Source organism: Tympanuchus pallidicinctus, unplaced genomic scaffold (assembly GCF_026119805.1).
Source record: "Tympanuchus pallidicinctus isolate F22 unplaced genomic scaffold, pur_lepc_1.0 scaffold3, whole genome shotgun sequence".
Lineage (NCBI taxonomy): Eukaryota > Metazoa > Chordata > Aves > Galliformes > Phasianidae > Tympanuchus > Tympanuchus pallidicinctus.
Window position 1 is genome coordinate 89,895,671 of NW_026294747.1, and position 24,455 is coordinate 89,920,125.

The 24,455-nt window shown below is 36.9% G+C and overlaps 1 protein-coding gene across 14 annotated transcripts in view; it reads right to left on the bottom strand.

The window, feature by feature from the left end:
• Positions 1-6,566: 6,566 nt before the first annotated feature.
• OSBPL3 (oxysterol binding protein like 3) overlaps positions 6,567-24,455 on the bottom strand; it is an 88,200-nt gene continuing 70,311 nt past the window's right edge. For all 14 annotated transcript variants that reach the window (XM_052693545.1, XM_052693543.1, XM_052693544.1 and 11 more), the window contains 8 exons: positions 22,899-23,036; positions 20,176-20,239; positions 17,846-17,924; positions 16,471-16,615; positions 14,744-14,888; positions 14,019-14,145; positions 13,341-13,463; positions 6,567-11,796 (listed from right to left, as the gene is read on the bottom strand). In XM_052693545.1, the coding sequence (XP_052549505.1) occupies positions 11,700-11,796; positions 13,341-13,463; positions 14,019-14,145; positions 14,744-14,888; positions 16,471-16,615; positions 17,846-17,924; positions 20,176-20,239; positions 22,899-23,036 (918 nt within the window). In that variant the 3' untranslated portion in view covers positions 6,567-11,699. The remainder of the gene's footprint in view (positions 11,797-13,340; positions 13,464-14,018; positions 14,146-14,743; positions 14,889-16,470; positions 16,616-17,845; positions 17,925-20,175; positions 20,240-22,898; positions 23,037-24,455) is intronic.

Sequence of the window (24,455 nt, forward strand, 5' to 3'; positions counted from 1 at the left end):
TTTACCACTCTAGAAAAACTGATAACTAGCTGGGGCAAGATAAAAGGGGATTATCTGCCCAAAATGCAGCTTAGTTTGAAAGGAAACAAACTAACAAACAAAAAAAGCAAACAGTAGTTGTGTGCTCTTACTATACTTCTGTGAAATTCCTCAGTCATTATATTAAGAAAAGAAATCACTGAGCACCACCAGATGTCAGCATTGCAGAATGGTTATTTCTACCCAGTACAGAAGAGGTCTTTGTATCCTATGAATATTATATATTAATTTTTTTTTCTATGATAGCATAATCTGTCATATATTTTCCAGTCATTAATATTAGGATAGAGTGTAAGACCAAAATTGTCCGCAAAGGGGAATTTCCTAATGGTTATTTTTTGTCTTATATCTTCAAAATTTTTTAAAATGTTTTCACGAGGGCAGCATCAACAACTGTACTAATGGTATATAATGCCTCATAGCAGTCACAGTGTTGTTTCAGGCTGCAGGCAGCCCAGCTAGAGAGTGCTCACTTAAGTCAAGCCTGTACATCAGAGTATCAGGAGTGGTTCAGAGCTCTCTGTTGCTGTATGCTAGGCTTTATTTAAACCCTCATGCTGGCTGCAGAAGGGTCTGCTGGCTTCAGTTCTGTGGAGGAAATGCAGAGAAGTAAGTGTGAAACTATTTCGGGCTTCCATTTAGAGAGAAAAAAAAAGGACAGCTAGTGAAGCAAATTCTTTTGAAGGTGTCCAGCAGCGTAAGCCAAATCACCACTGAAAGGGTGAAAGTCTTCCCCCCATTTCCTGTCACAAGAATACAAGATCTGAACAGATTTTTTGTTTCTTTGAAATCAACCAACCAGCCTCATTTATATTGTACATTAAGATCCATCCCATTTTTGTTGTACATGGATGTTATACAGTTTTCATTGGTGCCAGTCGGTCCCGAGAAACATTTCCTGCTGCAAACAACAGCTTTCTCACTCTCCTGCTGGCACAGCTGTCACCAGCCCCTTGGCAAAGCACCAGCAGCCAGGGACAGGCTTCACAAACAGCAAGTTACAGGATCCTGCTTAGTGGAGGTCAGTTTGCACAGTCAGTCGGAAGGGACTGTGTCAATCTGGAGTAGCCACAAAGCCATTTTGCTGCATTTCTCCACGTGTTTCTATGAGCTGCTGCCCATGAAGCTCTTGAAGAAGGAAACAGGAAGGCACTAATTTTAAGCATTGGAGATTTTCCCCATGAGATGAGTTTGGCCACTGTTTAGAGGTGATCTGTTCTATTGTCAGGTTATCTCCATTGCTTTTGTGTATCAGAGTGAAGAAAAAAAGTGTCCAGTAGTGGATCTTTTAGTCCCATGAAAGGAAACTGAGGAGTACCATGCTGACAGCTGCAGAAATGTGACAGACAGACATGTTCAGTGTAACTCAGTGTATCGCCTGTGCTGGAACTCAGGTCATGGTGTCAGTGTTGATGTGCATGGGAGATGGGAGACACGACACTGTTTACCCTCCTGTAGAGAATATCCTCTGGCAATAGGGCTCACCTTTCTTGCTGTACAAGCTTTCTCGTCTCTGCCATGACTGTGTTTTAAAGTAGCTGTAACTTTAAACATCTTCCTATGAAGAATTTGTGATTATTTGATGATTTTCCCATGATTTTAAGAAAAATGGCAGAAAAGGTAGGCTACGATCGTTGTGGTTACCTGAAAAATCATCTAGTGACGTCTGTAACAATAATAGGGAAGGCAGTTTGCATGAAGATGCACAAAGTGGTTCTACCTTTAAAATGTAGATTAGATGACGGCCACAGAACTTTGCTTCTTTTACAATAATGGTAAATGAAGATATAGGGATAGGTGATGTTTCTTGCGTGCCTCAAAATTCTTTTTCCACAATAGCTTATTATGAACCATCTGGCCTCATTAAGGTTTTATCAAAGACCATCTGGCCGTTGCATTGTTCAGACTGCTCAGCAGCAGAACTTGATCATAAACTAACCAAATGGAACGGCTATCAAATTTTTGCAAGAGCCCTAAACATTTATGCAGGTCCTACATACACACAGTACTTTTAAAAGCACATTATTTTACATTAATCCTAAGAAAGACATGAAAAAATCAAATCTGAAATGATTTTATCATTAATTAATTTTATAAATCTTAAAAATATTTCTGAGTTTCTTTCCATTTTTTTTTTATCTGCTCTTTGAGCAGCTGGAACACAAGCTATACTGTCGAATGACTGCATTAAAGTAAGAAATACTAGGATTTCTTCTAAAAATGTTGCGCATAGAGGATAGATTTCATCGAGCTTCAAGAAGATGAAGCTTTTTACCTTTGCACATTGATCTTTCAGAGCACAAGCACTCTCAGATCCAACTGTGAGAGCAAATTATTCAGGCGGAATTTTCCACAGAACCCACAGAAGTTGGCAATTTCTCACGAGGCAGCAGGCTGGATGGTGTTTGTATTACCATGAACACTACTGGAGCACAGTCGCAGTCAAACCTTGCAAAATGTTCAGCAGCTAACATTAATATTTCATTGAATAACACCAGATGGATGTTTTCATCTATTGCAACATTTGTAGCTATAGCTTTATTATGATTTAAAGCAAATTTTGTGTCTCTCTTTTAGTTTTTGTGGCTCCTTTGTTGTATTTCCCAATTATTATGCAATTCCTTAACCTTCATTCTTATTATTTGTTAACTGTCAGCTCAGTCGCTCTTTCAGAACTGAATTATGACTAGCATTTCTTTTGCAGGGTGAATTGAAAAGAGTCTCTCCAGAAGAATAAAGTAAATGCGTTTTTTGTACCTACAGAGCTGAAAATGGAGAAATTGGTTTTGAGAGCTTTGAAGCAGGCCATGGCTCATATAAGAAGTGGATGTGCTGAGGAAATGACTGCAAGTGGCAAAAAAACCAGAGGGTTTTGAGGAGCTGTGAGGCTGTGCTGCCACAGTGGGTGAGATGGGGCTCCTGGGGTTTTTCAGGGTCGCTGCAGCAGGAGCTGCCGGTGGCCATTTTCATCATCTGCTGCAGGAAGGCACATGGCAAGGAGGGACTAAAGGTAGAAACAGACCTCACTTTATACAGCTGTGATCATTCAGAGACTGTGATAGGAACATGCTTAATTTCCCCAGTCTAATATGAAGCAGGGTGAGAAAAGCACACTTCATGTCAAAACCAGGAGCAAGAGCTGGCAAGCAGCTCAAAAATGTGTGGGCTGCTAAGTGTGGATATTTATGCTATTTGTTATATAACAATTACATTGTAGACCAGGTATTGATTGCACTGCAAAAAAAAAAAAAAAAAAAAAAAAAATCAGCTATGAAATAGTGTTGGTCTGTTCTCACGCTATTAAAAATACAATTTTCTGTGCTCTGTCACAGGAAAAACTGGTGTCCTTGCTCATTATACTGCCCTTGTTTGTCTGAATGACACACTGATTTGGGTGAGCAGGTTCTGAAACGGCCGATGCAAGTGACCTTGGGTGGATGACTTTCTTATTTCCAGATCCACTTTCTTAGCAACTGGGAGACAAGGATGTGCTTCCCTTCTACAGAATTGGTTGTAGTCAGCTTGAACCTTTTATGGTTTTACTTGGTTTTTATGTGGCTGCAGTCCAGCTTCACCAGTACAAATATACTACAGTGTGAGCAATGCAACTTGAAAGAGAGAAGGAAGACCAGCCTGAAAGGAAATGGTAGTGCAAAAGGAAGCAATGAGCAGTACTGTGAACACATGAACTGCATTCTTTCAGCAAGGACCTCGTGACTGCACACCTCAGTACCGAGAATCTTATTTCAGCAATATATACTCTTTCCCCTCATCCCTTCTCCCATCGTTTCAAACAGAGTCGTTCCTGTTGGTATCTGCATTGGAGCCAGTGTCAGAGAACAAAGCATTCATATGAGCAGTTTTCTGAAACTTTGTGACTAGATAAAATACAGTGGAGCTCCTACCATGGCCTTTCATGCAACGTAGCACATCTTTTCCAATTTCTGATATCCACAGAAGGTAAGAATATAATATCCATGAGTTAAGGATAAGCTAGGCTTGCAATCTCTTAGTACCTGGAGAACTCAGACAGAAGAAATCAAGTTTGCCCTCACTGACCTATTGCAGGGCTCTCTTTTAGGCAAACTTCTCAGCCTAAGTTTTCCCACAAAAGGACTTAAGAATATGGTGCACTATTTTTGAACTTTATAAGAAAACTGATTTTTTCATCCCAAATACCTATTCAGCTATTATGTAACTGTTTTCACAAGATTGGATTCAGTGACTAAAATGCAAGCAGCAAACAACTAATATAAGTAGGATGATCTCTTGATTTCACTCCATCTTCAGTTTGACAGTGGCAGAGGTGACAACGAACAGTAAACAAAACAGTAAATCAGTAAAGTTATTGGACTTGTTCTTATCCATTGATAAATCTACATAATCTCCCTTGCTCTAGGCAGCAATCAGTGCATTTCAGACATACTCTTACAAAATCTCAGAAGGAAAAGATTTTTCAAGGCTTGTACTGCAATAACTCGAAGTGGTTTTACTGCAGCCTTTATCATTAGCGAGAAGCTTGTAATTTAGTAATTATAGTTCATTAAATAAATTCTTCATAAAGAAAAGCGATGTTAAATATGCAAAACAAAACAAAAAACCCACATATTTTCCAATTCTGACATCTGATCTTGTTAAACAGAAACTGAACTATCTGCTCAAACAAAATCCTTAAAGAGAGATAGTACCCTAGTAGAGAAAGCCAAGTAATTCCCCAAGTCAATGACATTACAAGCAGTAACTGCAGCTGATGTATTTGTATGTGACATCTTAGCTTCCAGGAATTTATTGTTGTTCCAAGAGCCTAAAAAAATATACATCAATTAATCCAAAGACTCAAGTTCTCAGTTAAATTAAGTCTCCGCCATATCCCACTCAGTTATTTCCTTTGGAGCAGACTAAGCAAAGATAGAAATTCATAACTACACAGTAGAAGTTGGTATCTGGCTAGCTTTTAATATCCTTAAAAACCTGGACTGACCCTATGAGTTTCTATGTATCTTGCACTAGAGGTAGGGAAAAGGGGCCGAGTTAAATATCAACAAATTGAGCATGGAAAGCAATGTATCCAAGAAATGTAATGGAGGCATTGTAAAAAAAGAAAGAAAGAAGCAGCCAATATGTGACAGTTACTGTGCAGAGCAAACTTTGCTCAGCTGTCATTGTTTTTCCTCACGCTATGGTGCTTTAAATCATTTTGCAGTAAGCACTGACTTTAAGTAGAGATTACTGTAAATGAACAGGCAGCTGAGGCGAGACACCAATTGGATGCAGGGCCTGCATAAGCCACGTTCACCTTACGCTTCTATGGGGTAAAAAAACACACTCTGGGAAGCACTGATCAGAAAGAGGGAACTTGGCAACCATGAGGAATTCACCCATATCCATTTCTCTAAGAGAAATTTGTATTGCCTGAGGTCTTCATGATCCAGAGCATAAGTAATAGGGATTCCCTTGCCATCTTCCTCTCCTTTTTATAATCATGGGAAAAAAAACCATCACTAATTCTGTAAAGTTGTTTTTTTTTTGTTTTTTTTTTTCCCTCACTGATTTGCTCTAAATGCCAGCTGTTTCAGGTACAATTAAAGAAGATTAGATCTCTCTGAAATTAATTGGCAATGAAGTGACTCCACTGATAACATGACTAAGTCCTAACCAGAAACTCGAAACACAATCAGAATGGATGGATTTCACAAAACAGAAGGTGATTGTTGCACTCTATAAAAGCTGCATTTCTTGTGGCCTTTCTCCTTTTTCTGCTTCATAACACAGCTGAGGATGTTTTGTGAGGTAACAGACTCATTGATCCAATTTTCCCAGCTCTTCCTGAAACATCCATGTTTCCTCCTACCAAACTTTTTACACGTTGAAACTGGAAAGCACTACAGAACTGCAGTCTGGAATAAGAGCTTTGTCAAGTACCACGCTTACTTTATTTCCACCTTCTTCAAGACCCTAATCCATCTGTATTGCATCTTACACACACACGGTGGGCCTGTCAGATGTCGGTGACTAGCAGAATTGTACAAAACCACTATTCTCTGGGGAGAAAACATCACATTGATAGTTTCCTTCCAGCCACTTATTTTAAATAGTAAACAATATGTTTCCTTGTATTAAAAGTTGTTTTCTGGAGAATGTGCAGTTTGTGGTCTGCACTTTCATGCTAATACACAACATTTGTGTTGCACATCTGTCTACTCAAAACTGCTTACAACTTAGTGCTGTAATTGAATTTTTCCTGCTCCACTGTCTGGTATAACAGCCATGCAACTGTACCATGCATGCAGGTAACTGGCAAACAACTGGAAAACTACTGAAGATAACTACTAGACAGATTGTAAGAGCGATAAATAAGACTTCCAGCATATGCAATTGCTTTTGTACTTGCCATTTTAGAAGGTATAAAAACCACAGCTAAAAAACAGTAAAAAAAATAAATACAGCAGCTAGCCTGGGTTCAGCTGTCACTAACAGCCTTTGAAGAAAGATGCTTACAACTCCTGGCAAAAAGTGAGGGTGCTCTGTGGCCTTTTTCAAGTATGATTTATTAACATCCAACTAAATTGGTTACAGAGACAAAAATGTAAATGAAATTGTGCATCAAGGTGCTCCAACATTATTACAAATTTTTGCGTTAAGTGAAGCAGAAAACAGGAACTATGATGACTACAGAAAATTTTCTCAAAAATCTGAAAGCTGGTGGCCATCCTAACACAGAAGATAACTTTCTTCATCCCAAAATCATTAACGCTCTATCGAAACACACAACAACGTCAGTATTTAGCAGCACCGCATATGTAATACCTCATACATGTGGCATGTTTTTCCAGTACTGGAACAAGTAAAACACTCAACATAAATACAGTTCTCAAGAATACCAAATATTTTCACCATCACCCCAGACATGTGAAGGTGAAAGAGCTCATAATTTCTATTGGATCAATCTCCAAAACTTTCCCGTAAGTTGTAATACAGTTTTGTTTTATACAGCAGTAACATCTAATTGACGACTTGTATATATAAGAAAAAGAATCACTTAAAATATTTTTTTAACATACAGCAACTATTTATGTGGGAAATTTCTCTTATTGCTTTCAAAAACTACAGCAAGAACAGCATCAAAGAACAGAGCAGCACAATAATGTGTTTGGTGGTAAATTACAGCATTTACTAAGTTTTAATAGATAAGCCAGATAAGATTTGCAAGTCCTTAACTCCAGCTGATGGACTGAGTTGCACCCACCAGCAGCTAGAAGATAGAAAAGATGAGTTTATTTATAGTATGCAGAATCCATGAATGAAAACATACCTAATCTAAAGAGCCTTCCATTTGAGCATCACTCCTTTGAATAGCACCTCCCACTCCAGCTCATGCAGGCTGTACTCAGTTATGTGAAGATGGATTTCACCCTTCACTCTTACGTAGGTGTGGCAGTCCAGGTTTTGTATTCCTCTTCAGCATGCCCCCGCTTCCTAGGAGCTACATACAAAAACTGAACAAAACAAAATTTTCAGCTCTGAAAAGTTGGTCATCCAGAGACATAATAGAACAGACTTACACAAAAGCAGATGCAAGCACATTAACTCGGAGTACGCTGAGCAGATTGAGCTGCACCGTTACCAGGCTGTGGTCTGACACCAGAGTGCCAGCCTGCGAAAGTCCTGTTTGCAGCCAAAGGAAAAGTACAGAAATAGGCCACGATGTTTATAGGAAAAAAGTAACTGTTTTGTCATTTAAAAGCTTGTCAGAATGGGATGTTCTACTACTTTCCAGGATTTTCTTTTTAATAAAGAGAAAATAGGACATTGAATAAGGACCTTTAGATGTGAGGGACCTAAAAGCAGTGTAAACAGCTGAGGGAAATTGAAGGGCAGATATTTCGTTTTTTAATTCAAGAACAGCCCTAGCCCCATAGCTGCCTCTGGTTGTATATTCCTTTGTGTTCCTTTCTGTCCAATGACCTCATCTCAACAGCCTGGAACTCTTGCAGGGACACTAACCAGTAAGCTACCAAATAATAAGGTGACTGTGTCTGCAACCACCACCTCCCCCAAGAGCCAGCTTCAGATCCTTCAAAGGAGTACAAGTCATGCATAAATGTAGATTATCCAAGCTCTGTATGAAGAACCTAAGTACTTGACTGGATCTGTACTTCAAAAGCACCCAAAAAATAGATTAATACAGGCAAATTAACACAAAGCATATATCAGAGAGGAAAGATTAAAAAAGAATGCAATGATGAATGGCACACACTACATCCACTCAGTCTATACAGCACTTTGTACTACCAAGAGTAGTGTCCTAAGCAAGTTAAACTGTTGTTTTTTAATACCAAACTTTGCACAAAATGTTCAAGCCTGTAAATCTGGAAGTACAGCTGTGGGTTTCTGTCTCTCTAAACACTATTTCCCTATGACCTTTTCTCTCTTTGCTGTGCAATTTGAAAACTGAGTCAGTGTCGTAACACTTGAAGGCATGAGCTGTTCCATTACGTTGATGTAAATTTGTAGTGAGCTTTTTGCTCTGTGAAGGGGTGCACAGAGAAGGAGAGAGCTAGATGAGTAGTGCTCAAACTGTCCCCCCACAGTATCTTAAGCAATGCTTACAAAGTCATCAAGTAAGTGTTAAAACAGGAGGCAATGGTCCTCAGGAAATCTTAAGATTGATGCACTGAGTGGTACAGTTTGGGAATCACTGCTGTGCAGGAAAGAAAGCAGTCAGTCATCTAATACTTTATTTCTACCACTCAGGGTAGAAATGTCAGTTACTAAACACAACAGATCTCCTAGTGCATTGCTGAAAGAAAATGGAAGTTATTTGGGGAAAACCAAATTTCATATTTCACCAAGAATAACTATAGAGTATATTAAAGTTTGTGAATGATTAATATATTTTTAAACAGAAATACACAGAAATAACATCAAGACAATTTCTTTCCAATTCTTAATATATAGTTGACAGAAGCTCAGCAATTAAACTCAACTCTTTCATACAAACATAGGCAGGGACAACTATACTGCAGCTGGAAATATTGGCCAGAGGATCATTCACCATTGGTTACACCAGATATAAGCCTAGCATAATCTTGGGCATTATTTTACTGAAGAAAATAGTGAAATTCTGATGTTTGCCTTCTTGATAAGGGAATTTTGCTAAAATTTTCTGTAAGGCACTTCCCAGTTCACTGCTCCTTGTCTTTAACTAAGTGTCTTTTAAACATTTCAGACTGTAAGATACAGGAAAACAATGCCGGTTGGATTTCTCAAAAACTGTGACTCAAGCATCAAAATGAGATGAGTTTTGTTGAACACCCACAGACTTTAATGCATTACAGTTCGTTAACTTTGTCCCTAGCCCCTTTATTTGAATGCTATTAACTATTAGTTCGTATGACAAAGTATGGGGAAATCCACTCCATTCACAGAAAATGCAAACCAGCAATCAGATCAGACCATAATCACAACAGCTGCCAAATATGACAATGAGAAGTCAATGCATCCATCACAAATGTTACTCCTTTTCTCAAAAGCATTTTTACACTCCTTTCTCTTACCATCCTTTGTTGTTAAATGCATGTAATTATTAGTTATAGATGGTAATTGCAAACAACAACGATAATTACAAATATCCACTCACTTCTGTGTCAAGTTTGGTAATACAAGAATAAAACAAGAAAGATTCAAGTCATGAAGAGACCTTCATTTTCCTTGAAAAGCCAAACAGCTCCCAAAGGTTAAGATTCCCTTCTGAATAAAAGCCCAGATTTTGTTTTCATGCTGACTTGAAACATGCCTTGTTGCAAGCTGCTGGAGTGCTAGCTGAGTTTTTAAAAGACACATGAAGTATAAGAAAATATACTAACATTTTTGGTGATAAATTACAGAAATGATAGTGAGCCCAGAGTTCCTGAGCAAAGTGAGTAACAGTGAGAAAACATTTATCTGCCTGGGACACAGTGAAGCTTCAAGGTAGCAGAAAGCAAAACTTAAATATACATCTAAATTGATACCACAGATTTGGTTTAAAATGGAAGTTTTCATAGTATTTACTTCATGTTACAAGTATTATATTGATCAATTTTGATGGGTTTTCTTTAGAACAAAGCAGCACACAGTAAGCTGTAAGCTTTTCTAAGCTACTTGTCCTTCTAACAATCACTCTTACCCATGCACTGTCCAGATGTTCCAGTCATAGTTCACGTTAACAATGTTTATCACAGACAGGGTTTATTTTTTTGAAATGGTATGTAAGAAAAAAGAGTGGTGGTGGACATTGACCTGCACCTGAAATCCGTGTTGATGACAGAGAGTCACAGATACACAGAACAGATTTGAAGAATCATGAGTCAGGCTTGAACTGCAGATAGGTTGGAATGCAAATTATCCTGTTAATGAACAAAGCATTGTGATTTCATGGAAAAAAAGATACTGCCCATTACTATAATCTTGACTCAAAGCAAGACTTCTGCTACATTTTTTTCCTGTTATATTTTAATCAGAGACTTAGTGCTTTCGCAAATCTATCTGAATGTATAAAATTACAGGAAAGAGATGCAACTGATTTAGTGCAAGACACTTGAACGTTTATCTAAATATAACAAACAGAGGAAGATCAGAGATTCCATACATTTCTCCATAAGGCAGATGGTCATTTTTTAAATATAAGATCTTAAATATGTCATTTATTTCTTAAGAGGTAGAAAATATCAAAATACTAAGAAAAAATTTCCAGCTTAAAACAATCAGTTAGTTTGCTTAATTTTAAAAAGTTTTACTGTTGCAGTTTTTAGGTTAATAAAAACAAACGAAGCTACGGAAGCACACGATTTCGTGCTCTGTATACATACTACTTCCTGCAGAAAGAGAGCTGCTTCATTTAGACAGTGCTCAAACATTATATACAAAAGATCTCCTCGTGCCCTGTTGGCAACTATAAATCTGAAGATTCTCAGTGGAAAATTTTGGCGATTCCTGATTTTCTAGAACTACTTTTAGCCAGGCACAGCTTATATTTATGACTTGATTCTATGATGTAACTGCAGAACTTCCCCTTCCAATAATGCTAGTAAGAAAGCTAATAGAAAGAAAAGCTTATTTAAATATCTTTTCCACAAGCAGCAAAAGATTGTACTCAGATTTCAGCACCAGCTGATAATCTGTTTTAGCAATTTAGACCAGTCCATAGACAGCTGAATTACTCACTGAACTGTGGAAGCCTACTTACAGTTGGAGTCATAAGGCTTAACGCTCGTTTCTCAGCACAGCTAGGAGACGCTGATGCTACTGTCTTCAATGCAACTCGATAAGGCATAAGTTAACTCTTAACTGACATTACTACACATTGGGAAAGTAGTGTAAAAGCTCTTCTTTTCCCTCTACTTGTTCATTCAGTGCTATTTATTAAATATTTTACAAAAAGAAGTTAGGGTATTTGTACATTCAAACAATCATTGAAACAGAGTAGAGAAAACAAATGAATTATCAGATTCTAAATCAAGCACAGTTCTGAAGATATGCACACTTGCACACATACACACTCCACACACATATAATATATGTGTGTATATATATATACACATACAAAAGTATATATATATATACTTTTTAAAAATCAGATCCAGGAGTACAGCATGGAATATCTTCACTTGGCTCCTCTTTCACCAGAGGACAGGATTGTCCAGTTTGGAAAAACCCGGTTCTTTTCTAAGGTCCATGTAGGTTCCATTGCTCACCCAGGAGTCATCTTTGGATTTCCTATCAAAGATTAAACAGTTCTTTTTTAAACGTAAAGCTTATCTTTTCTATGTGTTTGGTGTGTGATGCAATGTAGCACGCACTACATACAGATACCTAATCCAGCCCATAAACCAGATGCAATGAAGCTCAGTACAACATTCAAACAAGGCGATATAGCTTGGTGAAGATAATTGGTAGATTTGGGTCTTGGGGAAATACAAAACGCCCTTGTTTTGCTCTCCTGTGTCAGTCCTTAGCACTGAAAACTGCGCTCCAGGTTTACTTCATGGTCTCAAATGCCATCAGGCAGCTTTGCATAAGCTTCTGTAAGAATATGCCTTTTTAAACCTGAACTGTCATTGACTCTGTCCTGACTGAGATGGAATCTGAAAGTTTCCTTTTTCCTCTCTGAAGGTGGCTCACCACAGCTGTTACACAAGGAGAGACACAGCTCTCAATCAAGAAGCAAGGCTCATCATTCTATGTGCTGTACCCCTGGATGCACTAATCTTTTTAATGTAGCGTGCAGCATTTTTGAAAAAAAAAAACAACAAATTAATCTATTCAGTAAACCAGAACTTGTGATTTATTGAAGGAATAAATCACTACTAAAAAGCAAAATGCCTAATTCACATCTACTCTAATACTTGCTCATATTTTTGCTATACAGTAATAATATTTTTTATTCTGTTATTTAAACATATAGCACAAATCTCAGCTTTCAAATCCTCATCCTTCTTTACATTCCTCATTGTGAATATACAATAACATAGTACTAGACCTTGCTTCTCTTCTGTCTGTTTAGCCTCCTGGAAGGAAAGCGTGCCTCCATTTCATTAGCTCACCAGCTCTTCAGACAGGCAGAGGTCTAAGCCATTTTCTTTTTGCATCTATTGTAAACATTTCTGTGTTTCTCCAAGTCTTACTCCTCATTAGTACTGTGTCTATCTAGAAAAACAATTAGTATCCCAGATCTGTTAATTATGACACATTCGCCCATACAGCACTCATCTTGGGTCTAACTCTTTCACTGCATCCTGAACAGAGAAGCTGGAGGGCATAAGGCCGTGTTGTCACTAGCATTCATTCTTGTCTTTCAACAGCTGAAGTCCCCTATTAATTGATTTAGAACTGGAAGAAATAAAATGACCTCTAAATCATAATTCTCTTGCCATTAGATGGGGGAAATGTTCAAAAGCAGCCCTGCTGCACAAGGCAGTCCCACCGAGTTCAAGGTTCAGCAGAGCTAATTAAGCTAAAACCACCCACACTTCACCTTGCTTGAAAGAATCAAAGATGCTACATTCACTCCTCAGGCAAACCCAGACTGAGACCAAACACCATTTCCCTTTGGAGCAAAAATTTAAAACAAAAAAATCAGGGATGTGGTAATAAAAAAGCATATCCTGTATTCCTTAACTAAGTCTGCAGTGCTTCAGTATAAAAATCAAGAACAAGGAAGAAACCTGGAAAAACCTGGAGCCTTCTTTATGGCAGATCAGAACCAGATCGATAGTAAACATTTCAATAAATGATGTTATATACAAATTATTATATAATACCTGAAAAATCTAGGCTGATGCTCTAGATTGTTTTCTTCCAGCACCTTTCGTCGTTCTCTCTGTAGCTGCTCAATTCTCTGTTTTTGCATTTCAGCTGCTTCAATATTCCCTTCTTCTAGAAACCTGTACCACCAGCAGTGATAAAAAACATAATTAGTGCTTCAGTCCATTATTTTTGTTAGGTCCTCTAGAACTCCAGAATCTAATATTTACAGAAGACAGCTTGGTGTTTAAAAGATAAACTGTATCTATAGACAATAATTACATTACCAAAAAGCACTTATGGAAAGGTAACTGACAACAAGCTTGAAGTAATATTTGTGTTAGATTCTTTTCCCTAGAAATTAGCAATGGTAGAATTCCTCCACAGAAAGAAGTTTCAAGAGTCTGAGGTTTCAGTTCTTCAAACACAGTATGCTCAACAAAGAATCCCTGAAAAGCTGTAACATCTTTGTAAAGACAGTTATCTAGAAACTGGAGCATCCAAAACCAGTTCCAGAAAACACTGGTCTATAATGACTAGACATCTCTTGATTAGTGATTAAAATTCTGTTTCAGATACAGAATTAATGTAGATATGGGAACATTCTGCAGGTATCTAAACAAAGTAGCCTAAGCTTAGGGATAAAGTGAATGGGCAGATTTTGAGGAAGATACTTAAGAGGAAAAACTTCTTACCTTTGGTCTGGTCTAAAGCGTGTGTCAGTGGATGGGAGCAGTGACCTTGTTTGCAGGTCCAGTTCATTTAACTCCAATGCAAACTGAGTAAATCCATACCACTGTTCATAGTCTTTAGGCATTGGATCTACAGCAGAAAAAAGAACATTTAGAATTCCAATTAAATGTTACTGTCTTTAGAAGGACAACACCAAACTCCCCTCAGTCTTTTTCAAAACCTCTGAATCATGGCCTCAATTTAGGGGGAATAAGTTGAGTCAAAGCATAGCAGTGATGAAACACATTCTACAATCATAGTGATTTTTCAAACTTCAGTAGGTAAAACCCCACAAGGTTTTGGAAAAACTTCAGATATGGTTCTCATTATGGAACTGAGCTATGTGCACAATTTTCCAAAGTTTAATATACATGAAAACCACCATAGTTCACACAAAATAAAGTGGGTTTTTTTGTTTGTTGTTTCTTCTTTGCTTTTAGAGTCCTCAATACTTTCTTCATAGCCAGATATGAAAAGGAGGGAGAATGAGGAAAATATGGGAAGCCATGGGATTAAGTTCCCAATATAATTTGAGTGATTTATTTTTCTGGTCTAAATTTTAAATCCTTGAAAAACTTCTAATATTCTTTGCAATAAGAAGTTGAGGTCTACTAGGTAGATTAAAATAGAAAATAGATATTCTTAAGCATATTCTAAGTTCTGTATGTCAGCCGTTCTGGTCACTAACTTGCTCTCCATATGCAATTTGGAGATGAAGTTGTCCCACAGTACAAACTTTCATGCCACTTCCCAAAGAGTCGATGCACAACATTCCCAGTTTTATCCATGACACTGCCTTCGATCTCATGTGCATTTGGATTCCAATACTTTGCCTAGAATCAAAAAGCGCACAAGAGATCAAGTGAGAGTGATATTGCCATGCTGTATGGTATTTTTTCTGAATTGAAAACTATTCATTTAGGTGCACATTACAGTATCATACATAAAGAACTACGGTTATTACAACTATAAATTAGCCTACTAAAATGGGCTGTTGAGAATTGTATCTATTCTTCCTTTGTTAGGGGCAGCACTAGGCGAAGCACAGCTGACCTTAAACTTTGTCCAATGACACATAACACTGATTCCTGATTTGGTTACCTAAATCCTCCCCAGATTTGCAGAAAAGGAAGAGAAGGAACTGTTACAGTGACCTCCATTTTAGCCAATTTATAATATCGAATATATAAACTAGCAGTCTCTCCATCTCCAAAATCTACTACAACTCTGAAAATACATTACTGTGCTTGGAATAAAATACCAAAAAAGATTACTCTAATGCTTCTTAGAAAGCATACAGTATTCACAAAAAAAAAAGTAAGAGCAGGAAAATGATGATGCTCACTTTCTTTCTGCTGCTGAGTGCACCATGGTGCACAGGCATGCTGAAGTACTTACAGATAGACCATGCAGCCATGCAGATACAAGCAACGAAAAGGAGAGCCTTGCTCCAGCAAACAGATACAGAAAACTCAGGTTTAGGTAAGTTTCTTACAATGCTGAGCAAAACTGTTTCTCAGGTTAGAAATTCTGGCATTATTTTAGGCTTTCAGTTAATTTTTCTTTTCTTGAAGAAGTTATCTACTGCCAAAAGTTAATTTCCATTTCAGTGATGAGGGCATTTCTTGAGGTAGTTATATATCAATGTCTTATCACAGAATCACAGAATTGTAGGGGTTGGAGGGGACCTCCAGAGATCATCGTGTCCAACCCCCCTGCCAAAGCAGGTTTCCTACAGCAGGTCACTCAGGTAGGCATCCAGGCAGGTCTTGAACATCTCCAGAGAAGATATATTATCTTTATCTATTTATCTTTATTATCTTTATCTTTATTTTATCTTTATTATCTTTATCTATTTATCTTTATTATACTGAGGAAAAAGCTTTGAACAATACAATTCCTCACTTAGGCTCCTCCAAGCACCTGCAGAGGGGCTAGAAAAATGCACTGCAAGTGTAAGCACTGTAAGCTTACACCCTGTGTAAGCACTGTTTCCATAGCTGCTGGATGAATGCAACATAGCACATACCAATGGATTAGTAAGAGATGTATGGTAAATCTCTTTCAGTGGACACCTTGTGTCTACTTCTCTTGTCAAACATAGACTAGGTTTTTGATCATATTTCTTCCTTTCCTTCTCTCTTAATTTTTTTCCCCTGCGTCTCATCTAGAATCACCTATGAAGGGTGATTTTCTTCCTTTCTTCCAAGAAAGAAGCTTTTCTTTCTTGCCTGGCTCTACCTAGTAAGCTGCAGTTCATTTATAGTTCACAATTCTCAAAGAATCACAGGTAATTTCAGAACTGTCTGAAAACACAGTTTGTAAGCAGTTGAACTGAGTTTCAGCAGACAGCATCCACCCCCTGCTGCGTTTGCTGGATAGGACACTGCCAAAATTACTGTTACTGAAAGTCACCTTTATGAAAGTCAATTTGCAGTAACAAGTGTCGTCATTAAGATTTTTGATGATGATCTCTCCATAGTGTTCAATCCATCTTTGCCCACTTAAGATGTTATGGATGCAAGATGTCACCTTGTTCCATGCAAAATGGTCTCTAAAACTGTAACAAAATAGATACACGAGAAGTCTTATGCCATGTTTAAGCTAGTTTATAAACTTCTGAAAAAAATTCAAAGAGAACTCAAAAGAAAAAAAAAATATCAAAAACAAATTTTTTAAATAAAGCCTTTATATTCTTGAATACCTGTTTATTATTAGTAAAGCCTATGGCAACAATTCAAGTATTTTTTTCCACAGGGATACAAACAACACATGAAAACCACATGTGAATCAGAAAATTTTCCAGTTCATCAGCTCTAATGGGGATAATGGGTGCTAATCCATAGGTTACTTTACCTCTGAACCTTCACTCATATTCTAAAGACCTTGGAATGCACAGCTTAGTCTAGCTACTACGAACAAGAGAACACAATATCTTTTATACACACTGCCTTTCGGATACTTTATTGGGTTGTTTTTCTTCTTTCTTAAATTTGGCAGAATAATTAAATTTGTAGACTCTTTGGAAAACAAATTTAATTACAACAATACTTAACCCTTAGACCTGTGTTTCTGTTACTATGCTGGATACAGGGTAGTTTTTGAGTGATTCTATTTGTTGATCTATAACAGACACTTTGACAAGCCAGCATAGGAGCACTGTAGATTTTTATTTTTAAAAATCAACCTAAACTATAGTGGTTGTGAGTGCTTACTTCCTTGAATAATAAATACTAGGTATGCTATTGGTGCTATTTGTCACAATAATTATTTCAGCAGTGAGGACAGCTGTCAGCCTCAGCTACAGACCTAGACCCCATAGTGGTAGGGTCTGTACAAATGTAGACACAAAAGAGCAACAACCTCCCAACCTCAAATTCATATTCAAGCAAAAAAACAAAAAAAAAAAACAAAAAAAAAACACCTGCAGCTTCCTTTATCACACAGCTTTTCCATGTAACTAAAAAATGCACTAAGCTTGAAATTGAACCTAAGTATGAAAATACAAACTTTGCTTTTTCACCAAAGCATATGAAATTGATGGCTTTTATCTCATCATTGGTTTTATAACATTTGAAAGATGTACAGCTTGATCTTTGAAAGATTTAGAGCTTCCATTTTGTTATTTTTTTTTCTCCCCTCTTTATTTTTAAACTAAATCTTAATCACCAATTCTTTCAAAGGTCTCATCTGCACAGTACAGGTTCTCATCTGCAAAAATGGAGCTTCGGTGCAGGTGAGCCTCTATGTTGTCTGTGTGTGAACAGCAACGCGTGATCGCAGCACTTACGCTGGAAGAGTTACATGTGTTGTACCAATGGGAACAATTTCCATGGACTTTCCCCAGAATTTGTTTTTCCATCTTACATCTGAAAAAGGATGAGGGAAAAAGAAATAAAAAATAAAAGGCAGGTTCAGTCATTGGCATGCGTGAATCTATAGACATCTTGGCTCTACTTTAAGAAACACAAAATAACAAAGTGTAACATAATAAGGAGTGTTCAAAATAACGCTACAAACAATTAAGTGTTTATTCAAAATATTACTGGTTATTTAAATAGAAAAGCACCAGAGTTTTAAAAGTCGTCTCTTAAAAACATTTTCAAAAGAGAGGAATTTAAATAAGCTGTAGGCAGTGTACATTCATCTTTAATGCTTCATTCCCTAATGCTAGTGAATGAATGCAGACATTTTCAAAAACCAGAAAGAAGATTCCAAATACAAAAATATAACAACTACCAACATCCACAGGGCAGAAAATCAGGTAGGGATTTAGTCTGACTTCCCCTGGAAGTTTAATTGGCCTTTTAAAATCTGGTCTGAATCAGAAGAACTGCCCAAGTCTCGCATCATTTCCTCCAAAAAAAGATGATAAATCTCAATGAAAACTTACAAAAATATCTTGAGGAAACTGTTAAATTAGCAATTCACTTCAAAGTGAAATAAACATGGACAGAGAAGCACAGCATAAGGGGTATGGAGTTAAATTAGGCTAGACAATCAGACAGTAACTTTAGTGCTTGCAAGATAGTATCCTTGCTGTACAAGACACCAGCATCTCCAATTCTATTCACAGATTCATTTGACAATAAAGGAAAAAATCATCTCCAGTCTCAAAAAGATGCTAAGATGGAACGAAAACCAAACTACAGCTTCCAATGCAATTGTCCTTTGCAAGCAGGTCCTACAAAAGTAGTGTTAGTTTCCTAAGTAAGGGAGAAGAGTTTCTGAAATAAGTGTCCTTATGTTGAAACAGGAGCTAAGGTCACTCAGTATCTGGTGGAATGACAGCACTATTGTAGCAATGTAGCTGAGGGCTGTCTCCTTTCAGCAGAGAAGACTATATGATAAGTGGCAGATGTTTGCACAGACAGAACTTATCTTGTTGACAAGATACCTTTATGATTAACTTAATGTTGATCTTTCCACATAAGTTAATATAGCCCTGTAACAAGAGGCCACGGTATTTACAGATTACATTTACATTAGAAAAAAATCATTGTCTAGATCTCCAATAAGCTCAGCTGGACACATTCAGAAACACAACAAAAAACAAACAAAAACAAACCCTGCTGCACCCTGACTGAGTCTTCTGGGTCACTGGGACCAGAACCTCAGACTCTCTCTAATCAACCAGACTCTCAGTGCTTGTTTTAACAGAACAAATTTGTTCTCTGAGTGCATATTACAATAGTTAAGTGACATTAGCTTTCCAAGATCTGTTTAAGAAATGTATCTTCAGTTTTTGAGATAGGCTGTTATCTAGTCTTGTATATACAAGCAAATGGATACATTTTTGGTCATCTTTGCTTTTCAGCTAAGAACAGGATTCTTGCTCTGTATCTGTTTACAAAGCAAAGAGTTAGACTAATGACAAAGCTGCAATTTCTGTTCAATACAATTCCACCTGTAATAGCTCTAATCAAGGCAGCAAAGCCGATCCTAATAGAATTAAAGGCTATAATATGCTACACAGCGAACTGACAGAAGTCTGGGCAAAGGATTTTAACTGAGTTAAAAGGCATAGTTATGTCCTGTGTCCACTCCAAAAATATTGGATTGTTCAGGTATTCTAACTGGCTGACATCTTCACCAGATTTGTACAGCAAACAAAGCTCCATTGCACTATTTATTGGAAGACAATGTTAGTAGTGAAACGGCATGAAATTTGATGCACTATAATAATACTACAAGAGACAGACACGGTGAATGTGCTGTCCCTGCTGTTATACATATTTCTGGAAATTATTTTCAGAACAGAACTGCAAGATCTATCATGGCTCAGGATTCAACGCACAGTTTTCCAAGTTCCATTCTAGGTTGTCTTCATAAATATCTTGAGGTACAACTCTCCTTTTGTAAACAAACCTCTCACCAAAAATAAACAAATGAACAAAAAAACCAAGAAAATTATTTAACAGATTTTGAATACATGCACATAATTGTAATGGCAGAAGATCGAAGTAAAAAAAAATACCAGTAAGCCAAGGATTTCTTATAGCCATTCTGTTATGATTTAAGCAGAAAAATTCATCTTTTCCCTATTTCTGGATATTTCATGTTAAACATACAGTGCAATTATTATGAAGGCTGTGAAAGTAAATGATACTGTATATTTACCTTGCCAAAAAGCAAAATTCACAGATTCAGCATGGCATGCAGAAATAGGTGGATGGTGACTGACCTAATAGCAAGACATGAAAGAAAGAAAAAAACAAAGATAAAAATGTTAACCCCTGAAGAGTAATTTTGTTTTGTTCTACCCCTTTTTTTTTCCCTTTATTTTTCATTCATTTATTCATATAATTCATTCATTTACAATTTGAACATTTACTTTCCTTTTGCAGTTGTTTCCTTAAGGGGGAGCCAGTGGGATTTGTAATGTACTGAGACCTAGGAAGCCTTGAAAGAAAAGGCAAACACTGTTTAAAAGGCCTGTAAATTTGTTTGTTGAAAGAAATCTAACCACGGATTTTGTACATTGTCTCTAATGTAATATTTACACTTCATCTGAAAGCCTCATTTATATTTTAACAGAAGATGTGCTTTGAGAAGACAGCAAAAACGTAGAAATTACCAATCAAAAAAACAAAAACCAAAAGGCCAAATGCTTCTATATAGTAGATCCTTACTAAACCCTGACTATGGGGTGGGACAGCAATCAGCATCACTGAAGGGGACAAATGCTAGAGAAATAAAACCATGAAATTCCATCTAGCAATTTTAAGCCTGCACAAGTGACACATCCAGTTTTTTTTGTGTGAAGCTCTAATCAAACACACTGCATTTTATCAGCTTTGGGTAATAACAGCACATACATAACAATGCAAGGACTGAAACAACAAAGTGAGCATTGTAAGTAAATAAATAAATGTTATGCATACTGTTCAAATAAAATAGTAAATAATAAAGTGACTGTACAAAGCAAAAGCTCTCTACATTCACCCTTCTGGGTGAACAAGACTAAAATCTGACCAGGACCAACACCTTGATGTGTAACGACTACTGTTCTTTTGACAAAGACACTTTTATTTTCAAATCAAGTTGCTAATTCCAACTATGAATTTCATTTCTTAATCACCCATATGACTTGAATGCAGTTTTACTTTCTTCTTTGTTTCATTTTGCAAATCTGTTATTTTATGCAGTTCTCCCTGACCAACCTTCACATGGTTAAAAAAGAAATAAAGTAGTACTGATTACTCTCAGCTATGCCCTAATCCACTGAGAGAACACTCTCTCTCTCTCTTACATACTGTGTTCAGATTAACCCCAGATGTCACTATAATTCCCAGGTTAAACTTGGCTCTCACTTAAACTGTGATAATTCCAGAGTAAGGTCATGGAGCTAAGTAGAGCTATTCTAAACATATCCTAATAACAGAACAGATCTCTATAATTTTATACATTCTACTTCTCTATTTCACACGTTACATGGTACCTGCACTAACAAGTTATCTAGAGCAAGCATCAAAATGCTTGCTCAAACAAGCAATAAATAAGAGCTCCTGATGCAAAAAGAAATATTCAGTGCTTGCAAGCTGTATGAAATTTCTTTCCTCCTATACCACCCTCCCTTCCAAATATTCCTCCACCCCATAATAATACAGTAAAACTTTACCACTCATGTTACATACTGCACATATTTGAACAACAGTTATTAACAAAACAAGAACACTCATATTTTAAAAATCTCCTTTAGGAAAAGTAGCCTTTGTAGTGATTTGTCTAATACTTAGGGGAAAATCTTTTCCTTTAATTCAAACTTACACTAAACTAAGTTCCAAACTTTATTATCTGCTTTGCTACTCCAATTTGACGTTACACTGGTGACTTAGAACTAAACACAATAAAGATTCAGACACATTGCTTGAACTTTAGACTTGATTCTTGCTTTGACTGTTCTGCTTTTTTTTCCTTATTTTTTCACTTGTCTGTGATACTTCCTAGACTAAGGAAAGATCACATAGTGCAGCTTCTTGTCCTCTGTAAAACATGATGTACAAAGTGCATCAAAAACACTTTTCATTTAATAATAGAAGTCTCTTACGAGGCTTTCACTGATCAAATTTCTAGGCTGCACAGCCTTGCCTACTTTAATTTTCTAATTTTTGTTGCAATGCCTAGACAGAATAAGACAGCTTTCAATCCTTCTTATATTCTGACAGGAACCAGATTCTTCAAATTCTACCTCATTTTAACTTATGTCTCAAGCTTAGCAATTTTGGTATCCGGACTGGTTCAAATATTATATATTTTTTACCCACGCTTAATAACCATACTACAGGAAGGCTATTTTCAGCAACACTCAGACCTTGATGTGCTGTATACATCCTTCAGCTACTAAGCTGTGGTACCAGATTTGACAGGCTTAGCCCACAAAGTATTTGGACAGGGAGGATAAATATTCATGGTGCATAGAAAATACTGGTGGTTGATCAACTCATGTGAATGAAATATTTGCTGTAAAAAAGACAATTTGTTATGAAAATTTTAAACGATTGCACACAAAAGAACATGACAAGAACATAAAGCCTTTTGTAGCGATCAGATTTCAGAATGAGAAACTTAAACAAGTTACCTGGTTACTGGAGTAACAGCCTGCCAAGCCTTTGCTTCTGACTGTCAGTGACTGATTGCCACATTCCATCCTAGCGTTAGCTGCCTTTCCTCAATAAACAAAGCCATTTCCTTCATTTATAATTCTAGAGCATCCCTTGAGTTTTGCTGGGTAAGGTGATGCAGAGTAATGTATTTTGCTATAGCTCTGGGGGATACCAGCCATGCATTCAGAATTGAGTAGTCTATCAAATAGCAAAAGTACATGTTGCAGCATACAGTACCTGTTCTGCAAAGAACTGGAAACCCTTATCTTCACGAATACATTCATAGGTTTCTCCAAGAACAGGATTAAATGGCTTGCTTCCAGCTCGGTAGTAACTGGATGCATATGCAGATACTGCAAACGCAGCTATATATACCTGGAAATAACACACAGAGAATTCTGATTACTTTATCACAATCATGCACTTTTTTTTTCCAATAGATTCAGACTTAACAGAAAATATAAACAAAGGCCTTATCCTGATATCACCTATTTCTTTTTTCCATTATTTGCAGACTACAAATGTGTATGCCTCCTCCTGGGAGTTAAGCATTAGTTCATACATTATAGAGTTTTTCAGTTTTCAATGAATCATTCAAGAGGCCAGTGATAGAGTTAATAGGATCAAACTTCACAAATTATTTGACTGAAAACAGTGTCTCTGAAAACAGTTTGAAACAATTCAGTATTTCGGAACACACAGAATTGAAAGCAGTAAACTTAAAAACCACTGACAGATTTTGTATTGTAATTGGCTTTTACAGTTATGGTCTGTTATTCTATGGATCTACTCACTATCCTTTCCCTAAATATGGCACAGGAAATACTGTGAGAGTTTTCACAAAATTTGCTACATTCAATGCAACTTGTACCATTTTTCTTCCTTTTCTTTTCCTTTTCCATGTTTTATGAGAGTAGTGTGTTCCTTTCACAAATTCAGAAACTGACTTAATAAATGAGCTATTCTGAAGCAAAATGTTGCAATTACTATACAACAGTTAACAATAATTTTACCTCAAGCGTTTTTCAGAGTCAAAGAATACTACGTTCCAATTCAATTTCCAGATGCTTAGGTGTGGGAAGGAGTGAAGAGACTTATTTGCATTCCTATGCAAAGACCTACTGTTCATTTTCTTTTAACGCTTATTCTTAACAAAAACAAAAACCGAGTTCTATACAAAGAACAAATTAACAGCCACACTCTGCAGCAGAAATGCTAAGTCATGGCTCCAAGCAGTAATTGAGCACTTGGTAGGAAAGCAGAACCAACCCAAGGGAACACAGGTGCAAGCAAGGTTGGCAGTGGAGGTAAGGGTATCTTGCTAGAGACCCCTGCATAGTTGAGACCTTCTAAAGGTAAGTGTGGTTTTCCTTTATCTCTGTGATGCTGACCATTGCATTTGAGTAAACCCTCACCTGCTGCAACCTAGGACCTTCTATTTTGCTGTCATTACTATGCTCTCCATTGTATTACACTCTCTAAATCCCAAGGACAGACACAAAGTTATGATCCTTGTAGAGTTGGAGCAAGTTCTTTTTGAGCAGTATTTATAATGTAATTAATTACATTCATTAATAGTCTCATTTTAAAGTAAGAAATATTGATCAGAAGACTTAATTTAGTGTATGGTACAATCCATCTCTTCTATTTAAGAGAATGTAGTGAGCTTTAAAATCTTTTATTTATAGGCATACACATTAAGTAACTCTTGTGAATCTAGAAGCAAACAACTGAAATAAATTTTCTCTTGTTATCTATCAAATTCCAAATTCAGGATTCTATGGTAGTGGAAGA